General features: G+C 54.9%; 1 protein-coding gene across 1 annotated transcript in view; it reads right to left on the reverse strand.

Moving 5' to 3' along the window:
- Positions 1-2,370: 2,370 nt before the first annotated feature.
- The window catches only part of DTX2 (deltex 2, E3 ubiquitin ligase), a 33,813-nt gene continuing 26,927 nt past the window's right edge, over positions 2,371-9,256 (reverse strand). The window contains exons 5-9 of the mRNA XM_009885123.1: positions 5,164-5,234; positions 4,362-4,520; positions 4,113-4,274; positions 3,356-3,445; positions 2,371-2,723 (exon numbers count right to left, since the gene is read on the reverse strand). Of these exons, the coding sequence (XP_009883425.1) occupies positions 2,499-2,723; positions 3,356-3,445; positions 4,113-4,274; positions 4,362-4,520; positions 5,164-5,234 (707 nt within the window). The 3' untranslated portion in view covers positions 2,371-2,498. The remainder of the gene's footprint in view (positions 2,724-3,355; positions 3,446-4,112; positions 4,275-4,361; positions 4,521-5,163; positions 5,235-9,256) is intronic.

The raw sequence follows: 9,256 nt of genomic DNA on the forward strand, positions 1-9,256 counted from the left end.
GGGGGGGGGGGGGGGGACGGGGGGCCGGGGGAGGGGGGGGGGGGGGAACGGGGACGGACGACGATGACACTGAGTCACAGTTTCAGCTGCCAGTCCCCGCTACTGGGACACGGGGCCAACATACCTGCGGGGTCAAGGCTCGGCTAATAATAACCACCCTGCGGCAAGTGAGGCGGCACCACAGAGGGAAGGGAGAAACCCCCGCCGTGGGTCTCCAGCCAGGGCCGGGGGGGACCCAAAGCTGTCGGTCAGACCTGTCCGGTAACATTATAAGCACTTATTTGGGGCTCTGTCCCCTCCCGGCTCCGACGGGCAGCGCGGTCACGCTTTCACCCCTGGAGCGTTCCCCCTCGGCTGGCTGCCACCCCTGTGCCGGGGCAGAGAGGGGAGGCGCTGGGAAGCATCACCTGGAGCAGCGATGCCCAAGCACGGGGCTCCGCCGCTTTCCACCCCTTTGGCACCTGCATCCCCCCGCCACAGGGGCTAAGCTGTCTCAGAGCTCAGCACCGCCGTGGCAAGGATTTTAGGAAATGCCTCACGTCCTCATGCCGGAGGATGTGACAGGCAGGGACGAGCCACCGAGCACGGCCGGCTCACACCACGGTGCCCCGGACCTGCCCAGACGCAGGGAGGCTCCAGCTGATTCACGCGCAGGAACATCTGCTGAAGATGCCTTGGGCCACGACCAACAAGAAATTCTTGCTTTGTACAGGGCTGGGTGAACCCTGCTCAATTTTTGCATCAATTCCCTGTTTTGATTGCTGCGAGAACATGATCCGGGGATAGAAAGCCGAGGTTTAAACTCGAAACCTCTCCATTTTGCAACCAGGGCGGGAGAGGAGCCGACAGAGCCCGTTTCTGTAGAGCTCAGCAACACAGACACGTACTCGCCGCTCCGAAGGAGCTCCCATCCTTGCAGCATCCTGACTTCGCTGGGTGTTTGGAGGTTTTCTCCCCAACTCCTGCAGCAGAGGGTAACCAGGAGGCTGCAAGCACAAGACTGACTCTGGGGAAAGGTCCAGCTCTTGACGCCTCCTAAAAAACCTTTAATTTTTACATTGGCTTGATGGAAATATTGTCCCTCTGCTGGTCCAGGACATGCTGGTCCCAGGAGGACACGGAGCTACCATGAAGCACAGCCACATCCCGGAGCTCCTGGTAAGGGGGTGACAAGGCAGATGGCACCAGGGGCTCTTTTGTGCCAAAGGGATTTAAGGTGGGCAGAGCTCCAAGGACTCGCAGCTGAAGCTGGTGGCCACAGGGAAGGGAACAGCCAGAAACAGCTCTTCGAAAGACCAGCTACCAGGTGACAACAAGGCTGGGGACAACACGCAGCAAGGCCACCAGGATGGGGGCAGTATCCCTTTCACAGGGCAGTAGCACCCGCTGCAGGCAGAGCTCACGGTGCAGGAGCGTGTCTTGCATCGCTGCCACCACCGCCAAGCCGGCAGCAGAGCCGGGCAGGAAGGTGGCCTGTCACCGCCTGGTGGCACCAGCACTCCCTGCAGCAGCAGCACAAAGCGGTTAAACAGCCTCCTCCCTGCAGAGCCTTCAGGGGGCACACACAGCCCCAAATTGCTGCCATTTCACCCGACAGAGGGGTGAGGGGGAAGAAAAGAGGGGCAGGTTCCTACCTGAAGGGCTTCAGGCAGCTCACAGCAAGAGCTGAGACTTCCCCTAGGATGGAGACACTGCCAGATCCTGCCGGGTCACCTCTGCTGGCACCGTGGCCACAGACCACCAGGCTCCCGGCGGGTGAAGCACTAACGAGCTGCGACTTCCGACCCCCGGGACCAGCGCCCCGTGTCCTGGTCCCGCAGAGATATGTATCCCTCCAGCAAGAGCTGAGCTTTCCCTCCTTTCTCCTGGCTGGATCGTGTCTCCCCAGCTCCGTGGCGCAGGGTGGACCTCCAGAGAGGGCTCCCGAGGAGGGGAGGGCACCCCAAGCCATCAGGCAGCTTGAAGGCGAAGCAGCGACTCGCTGTGGAAATGAAGTGTTTATTACCACCAAGCAGAGATACAGGGGCGGGAGGGAGGAGGCTTCGCCAGGAGAGGTGCCTCAGAGACGGGGAGCTGCGGTGTGCCGGAGGGAGGCCCTCCTGTGCTCTCCGACTGGTCTAGCGGGAGCAAAGCACACACACACACACACACACACACACACACACACACACCCTCCCTGTCCTGTCCCCAAGCGTTCCCAGGGCAAGGTTCTGCCTTCCCAAGGGGGTCTGTCACCTCAGGAGCGCTCTCCCAGCCCGTCCCAGATGTGGCCGTCAAGACCACCCAGAGACACCAGTGCAGTTTCTACAAAAATATCCTTCCCTCCCGAAAACAACAACAAAAAAAAGAGACTGTAGAGAGCAGGCAGGGCTGCCACGGTACAGTGTTATTGCTCAGTGTGACAGGCGGTCAGACACAGGAACTTAAGGCAACAGGAATAAGTGCACTAGGTGGGCCCTCCCGACACGTGCACGGCACAGCCGGGTCCCCACCCCAGCTCATTGTCTCAGGCAGTCCTCGGTGACACCCTGGGCGGCCAGCTCCGCCAGCACATTGTCCAGGTAGTTGGGGTCGGGGTAGCCGTGGCCGCTCAGGTTGGTGTCCATCTCTGTCTTGTGGTGGATCTCGTTCCACACCACCGTGTTGCTCTCGCCGGTGGTACTGGAGGTACCCACTGTGAAAATCAGCCGTCTCTTCCAGGCCACCCTGAGGAGCTCCAGGACCTAGAGGTGGAAGGAGGAAAAAACAAAGCTGGCTTTCAACACCTAGGAAACTTGAGCCATGAAAGCAGCTTATCAGAAGCTCGACGACCTAAATCCCTGCTGCAGCAGGAGAAAACCAAAGATCCCAGCAGCAGAAGGGATGTCGCTCACCTTCCAGTTGCCCATGTGGCGACCCTGATGGCAAGGACCATTCCCTGCACACGCTGGTCTTCCAGGAGTTGAAAAATACTGACACAAGTTGAGACAAACACACCCACCCAAGAGGAAAGGGGGATGGGAAGAGCCAGCAGACAGACCCTCCAAGCTCAGAGGTTCTCAGTGCAAACCCTCATAACTGCATAGCCCAAGATAGGCCAGGAGTGTCTTCCCAAAAGATCTAATGGGATTTTGTTTAGTAAAGGGATGAAGGAGAACAAGTCTTCACGGCCAAAGCTGTGAAGAAGCAGCAAAGATCTTCACAGGTAGAGGGATTACAAATACACCTAAGGAACCAACAGCATGGACAACTACCAAGACTAGCTGGTTAGAACCATGGGAACAGCTCCCAAAAGCAACCCTGTTGTGCCAATCCACCGACACAGGGCCAAGAGACAACTCGAGAAGGGTCATGTTATCAGGGTGTGATACTTTACCTTTCTGCCCTTCTCGTTGTCTGGCAGATAACAATAGCGAGGAAAGCCTCTTGCTGTGTAAGGCATCCCAGGGTTGGGGTGCTCAGGGCCCTGCAATAGATAAGATATAATTAGCATGCACACCTTCATACGAGTAGACAATCCCTCAGCAGCAGGATTTGACATAGACCCATCTCAAACCAGTTCCTCCAGGTAAAAGGAGCGAGGTGTTGCTGATCACGAGTATGAGGTAATTTGACTTGTTCTTATGGGACATGCTAGTATCACGGGTCCTCCAAGAGCAGCCTCCTGCTGGGATACAAAGCCAACTCTTCTGATTACTTAAATTCTGGTGGGACACAGCCCCGAACCACAGCTTCTTCCATGTGGTCTAATGACGACCTAGAAAGACCACCTAGCTCAAACCTTTACAAGCTCACTGCAACCACCAAAACCTCAGACATGGGTTGTGAAACCAGATGTTGGGATTTCTCCCACCTTGTGAGCATGGGCCGAGTCTCCTCCCCACTTCACACAGACATGAGTCTTTACTGCAGGTGAAAGGCTGTTAGACCCTGAGGCCACTCTCAAGGTGGGAAAAGATCTTCCGTGGAGAAGACTCAACCCATACGGTGAAGAGCAGCCAGTGCAGCTGCTGGCTCCGAGCACCTCAGGCTGCTCAGCAGGTACTCTACTGGATCCTGACACCCTTCTGGCAGGCTCCCACAGCTTGTCCTATCCAGCAGCAGCCACTCCTGCAAGCGCACTGCGCACTCACCTGGATGCCTCTGCTGATGTGATACACGATCTGGATTGTCCCGCAGTCCTTGTGGCCAGGGAGGGACTGGGGGAAAGTGGAGACCTCCATCTTCCCTTTGGGCTGAATACCGGTTTTCTCTCCGTAGATGGTTTTACAAGAGGGGCACTGCAGACTCCCATCCTGCGGGGAGAGAGAGGCAGAGATCAGAGCTCCACAGCCAAGTCACCTGGGCACAGGGGACCTGGTGGGCACGGGCCAGCTCGGTACCTTGTTCCCGTTGGAGTACATGGCCAGCATGCAGAGCATGTGGAAGGAGTGCTGGCAATTTTTCAGACGACCAACAGTCTCTGGCTTGATCGTGCTGCCCTCGCACGTGTCGCCATAACCTGAGGGGGAGGAGAGCTTCTCCATGCAGATGATACAGTCCTAGAGTCCAAGACAAAAAGGAGAAAACGACTGTGTAGTGCAAGCATGGGCTGCTCATAATGACTGACCCACCAAGGAAGTGACCAAGGAGATGCTTCAGGAAGATTTGCCTTCAACTTTAATCCTTCCCTTTGAGGTTTAAGGGCACAGAGACAGGTTTCCTTGGCTGGCTGGTATCACCCCACTACACCACCTCCTGGACAGCACAGGAAGAGCTGTCATCACTCAGAGCGGGAGCTGAATATGGGTATGTCCTGCTCCTCCTACAGAGCAGCTCCAGTGCAGGGTTTTGATCTCTGTAGTTTGACCTCTATGAGCATTGAGAGGAGACCAAAGCCAAACTCCCTCCTCCACCCCGGGCCCCACAACCAGCTCCAAGGGGAACAGGGAGGCATTGCCAGGATTAGCTACTCAACCTTTCTCTGTCACAGTCCTCTGATGAGGACAAATCACCAGTTACCATGTGTGAGCTTCAGGCAGCGCTGAGGCCTCTCCACCTGGTGTCAGCAGTGTCATTGCAAGCAACAGTATCTGCCACATGGGATGCCCAAGGACGGATGGTCCTCAGGCATTGCTGTGGTTATCACAGCACCCCAGTGAACGGGCCACTGGGCAAGCTGGAGTCGCTTCACTGTCCTCTCACCTCATCAGCAGGAGAGCCCTTCACCTCTTCCAGGTACTTCTTCACCACTGCTTCTGGCTCAGTTGGTGTCGCTGCACGAGGAGAGATGAGAAAAAGAGAGGAGAAGAAATCAGATATGCTGTGAGATATGACAGGCACGTGCAGGGTGAGCTAGAGAGAAGGGGGACAAGCAAGTCACTGGCCAGGACACCAAGGAGAAAGGTTTGGGTTAGAGGGGGAGAAGAGGCTGCTCCAACTGATCCCTACAAGCCCCGCAAAGGCTTTGCTGTCAGAAATGGCTACCACTAGCGCTGTGAGTGCTGCAGATAGAACGCACCGGCAGATGTTGGTGCCCTGTGCCGTACACCCAGGGGTCTGCCTGAAGCTGCTGTGCTCCAGTTCTCCCCACGTACCCAAAATGACGCCAGCCAGGTCCCAGCTGGACTTTCTTTGTGCACACCAGAGGCCAGCTAGGATCAAACTCAACCCAAGGACACTGTGGTCTCACTGGGATAGAGGATTGCATCATCTGCATCAAAGGAGAAAAGGCATTCCCATGTGGCCCCAGCTGACGTGGGACCTTCTCACACGCCGCAGCTGGCACCTGATAAGGAGAGACCCAGCAACACACTGAGCTTCAGGCCCCGTTTTGAGTATAGTAGCATGAGCCTCGCATCCTTAGCACAAAATAACAGCCTTTCTCTCAAACTTCCACTTACTCGCATCCAGCAAGACACAGCACAAGTCACAGGGTATATAAAACAAACTGGCTTTATAACAGGTACCCTACTTGCAGCACACGACACCGAAACCTTCGCATTTTCCGAAATATAGTCCCTTTTCCCCAGGCACGGGCACTCGAGCAGCCCACCAGCACTGGCAGCCTGGTCCCCTCGGAGGCGTTACGGGATTATGCAGCAAAACATCACGCAATACCTGGAGCGAGTTATTGCAGAGAGCATCAGCAGCCACCTCAACTCCCAGCCCATCCTTTTCTAGCTGCCTCGTGTACCCGCATGACATGCATCTTCAGCTCTCCCCATCCACTTGGGTGCTTTCAAGGAAGATGGGAGGGCTCACAAGCATTGCCTCTCTGGTTGAAAAAGCTGTGCATCACGAGACAGCCACACTGGAACCATCACCGAGCTGTTCTGCCACCCAAAAAAGCAGCCTCTGTCACCAGGAGGAAGGGGTGGGTGCTATTTTCTGGATAACCACTGTTCATGGTAGAGGCAAACACAGTGAAGCAGAAGGGAAGGAGTGCTCACACACCACAGGTGTCATTAAACAGGCAAAGACCTGGATGGTGCAGATCCTGTATCAAGCAGGAACGCCTTGTTCCCGTGAACGCCACCTCCGCAAGCAGGTAGTGCTATGGGGGCACCTCGACAAGAGAGCACAAGGTCGCCCCGCAGCACAGACAGCTGGGCGAGACGCAACCAGGGAAGAGACGCCTTTTCGCTGCAGCCAAACTAGCTCGGGGCAAGAGAAGAGAGTGAGGCAGAGAGCTAACGTGGGTGGAAAAATCGTTTAGCTAAGGAAGACTGATGAACTGGGAGTTGGACTCTCCTGAACGAAGGCACAGTCATTACGATGAGTTATTTTCAGAAGGGGATTCCTGGCCATCCCGAAACACATGATTTCTGGCAGCAGTAGTGGGAGGAAGGTACGACTGAGCACACAGAGCAAGAAAAGGAGCCCACAAGGTGAAGGGATGCTCCTTCCGACTGCTGGTGCCGGCACGAGGAGAGATGCCTGACATTTCAGGCAGAGCAAGGCTGCGAGGATCACCCTCTGGAGACTCTTAGCCAGGAGGCGGCAACAGGATAAAATAAGCATTAAGCCAAAAAGCAACACGGAAGCAAGTGTTTTCCACTTCAGGGGCATGCAAAATTCCCTGGAAAAGCATTTCCAAGAACTGCCACAAGAAGGGCAGGAGACAGACAGCAGCCTGGGCAAGCCCCAGCCTTCCAGCTCTCAGGCCAAGAGCCCCGCAGTGCCAGGAGCTGCTCCAACCCCTCATCACCAGATCTCACAGGGAACGCGGGTTCTTGTCTTGTTTTTTGCCAAAGGAGAGAAACGGGTCCAGGAATCCTCTCTGCTGGGACCTTGCTCGCATGCAGCGGATCAAGAGCCACCAGCTAGAAATGAGTCGCAAGGGATACGATCAGTCTGAACTGTCTCAGCTCACGGTCACAGCTCAGCTCAGCGCTCACTGTGGCTGAAGCCCTCCCAGCTGTGCGATCTGTGATGTCCCCGCTCCAGGCTGGCAAACACAGGGTGGCACTTTCCACGCGTGGCAGTTAGAACCAGGCTCTGGTTTGCAACCGCAAGAGACCTTCACGGTCACAAGGGAGACAGAGACTTCAGCTTCTTCTGCTCTGCAGGTTTTGGAGAGGACCAAGTGAGCCAGGCTAGCTGCTATCCACCATTAACTCCATCCGCTTCCACAAGTACCCGATCACGATGACCACCACGTTCTCATTCCTGAGGATTCCATGTACCTACCAGACTGACTACCAAAGTCCTTCTCCATCTGGCCTGTGTTTTCCAGGTGGCTCTTGTTGAAGTGACCTTCTCGTCTCCTCTGGCTATGGGCTGGAGAAAGCAACGCCAAAAAGATGCACAGACAAGGCAGGGAGGGAAGCAAGAAGAGAGGGTGTGTTATACCAGCAGCAACGCCTGCCCAGTACTTGGCAGAAGGCCCCAGCTCACCTGCTCCCACCCGCACAGCACATCCGAGCAGCTACAGAGCAATTCACCTCCTTCAGGACAGTGGAGGACACTCCTTCCCTGCAGCCCCTGCTGCGCATTTCTCTCGCTGTCGACTTTCCTTCCTCTGTAGCAGCTCAGAGAAACAAAGAGATGACTTGCCCGAGAACTGGCCAGGCTCATTCAGATCAAATCGATGAAAGGAGACAAAAATCCCAGTGAAAGCTCTTTGCAGAGCCTGTGGGGTACAGCAGGGATTTTGGGCAAAGCAAATGGCGTTACACCACCTCACCAGCTGGCATTAGGATGGAGCTGGGGGCAATCGGACAGGCAGAAGAGGGTGATGCAGCCCTCAGCCATCCTTAGGAAACCCAAGCCTGATGGGTTTGCATTGTGGCATCTCTGATTTGTTCTTCTAAGTTTGCTGTGATAATGCTCTGATGCATTTAGATCCACCGAGGTTGTCTGGAGAGAGAAAGGGCTGGAGAGCCCAGATGCTTTAGAAAATCCATCCCCAGCTGCAAGCGCTTGAATGTCCAGTCCCAAGGAAGCCTTTCGATGCTGAGAACTTGATTTCAGCACAGGTAAAGAAGCCCACGCACCCTTCCTTGCCTCAGAAGAAAGGCTCTTCCTTGGGCAGACCAGCACATCTGGCAGGCCACATCCCAGCAGCACAGAAGGGAACCAGAAGCAGGCCGGCAGGCACAGCACCCGCCACGAAACGAGCCACGTATGCTTCAGTGCACAAATCACTTCCTTTCTGGGCCATTTGCTCCATAAAAGTGTTAGCCTCCAAATCTTTGTTCTAGCCATCCCTTGGGACCAGAGCCTGTTCAGTCCCCAGAGTTTTCAGGATTTAATAGCGGATTGAAAATGCAACAGCAGAATCGACCGATGCTGTTTATCACCAGCTGGCCCAATGCTCCGCTATTGATTTATCTGGGATGCGAAGGAATGTTTACCATTCTTTCATTTACAAAGAGTGGAATAACGATTATTTTTTTTTAATGCTTCCCCTTCCTCCCTGTAGATAATAAGTTGCTTGCTGAAGCAAGGGCTTTCCATGGGCAACATTTAACAGATGTGTTTTGAATCCTTTCTCAGCAACCAAATGCTTGCAGCAGTAACATGCCTCCTTCTGTAACCCAAAACAAGCCATATGGTTAGCATCAGACTCTTTTTTTTTTTTTTTTGGATACCCTATGCAGGCTAGACACAGGTTGTTTCTAGTTATTGTCATGGACAGTCACCCAACTCTGATCACCTCTGCCCTCTGTTCCCTGGACTTGCAAAGGCTGGACCTACGGGCCACATCACCTGAAAGGGCTGTCCAGGGATCAGGAAGGTGAGAGGAGATTTGGTGTTAAAAATCATGTTTCTCTACATTAAGCGTTTCAGCAGG

This window comes from Charadrius vociferus, unplaced genomic scaffold, assembly GCF_000708025.1.
Source record: "Charadrius vociferus isolate BGI_N301 unplaced genomic scaffold, ASM70802v2 scaffold54, whole genome shotgun sequence".
Lineage (NCBI taxonomy): Eukaryota > Metazoa > Chordata > Aves > Charadriiformes > Charadriidae > Charadrius > Charadrius vociferus.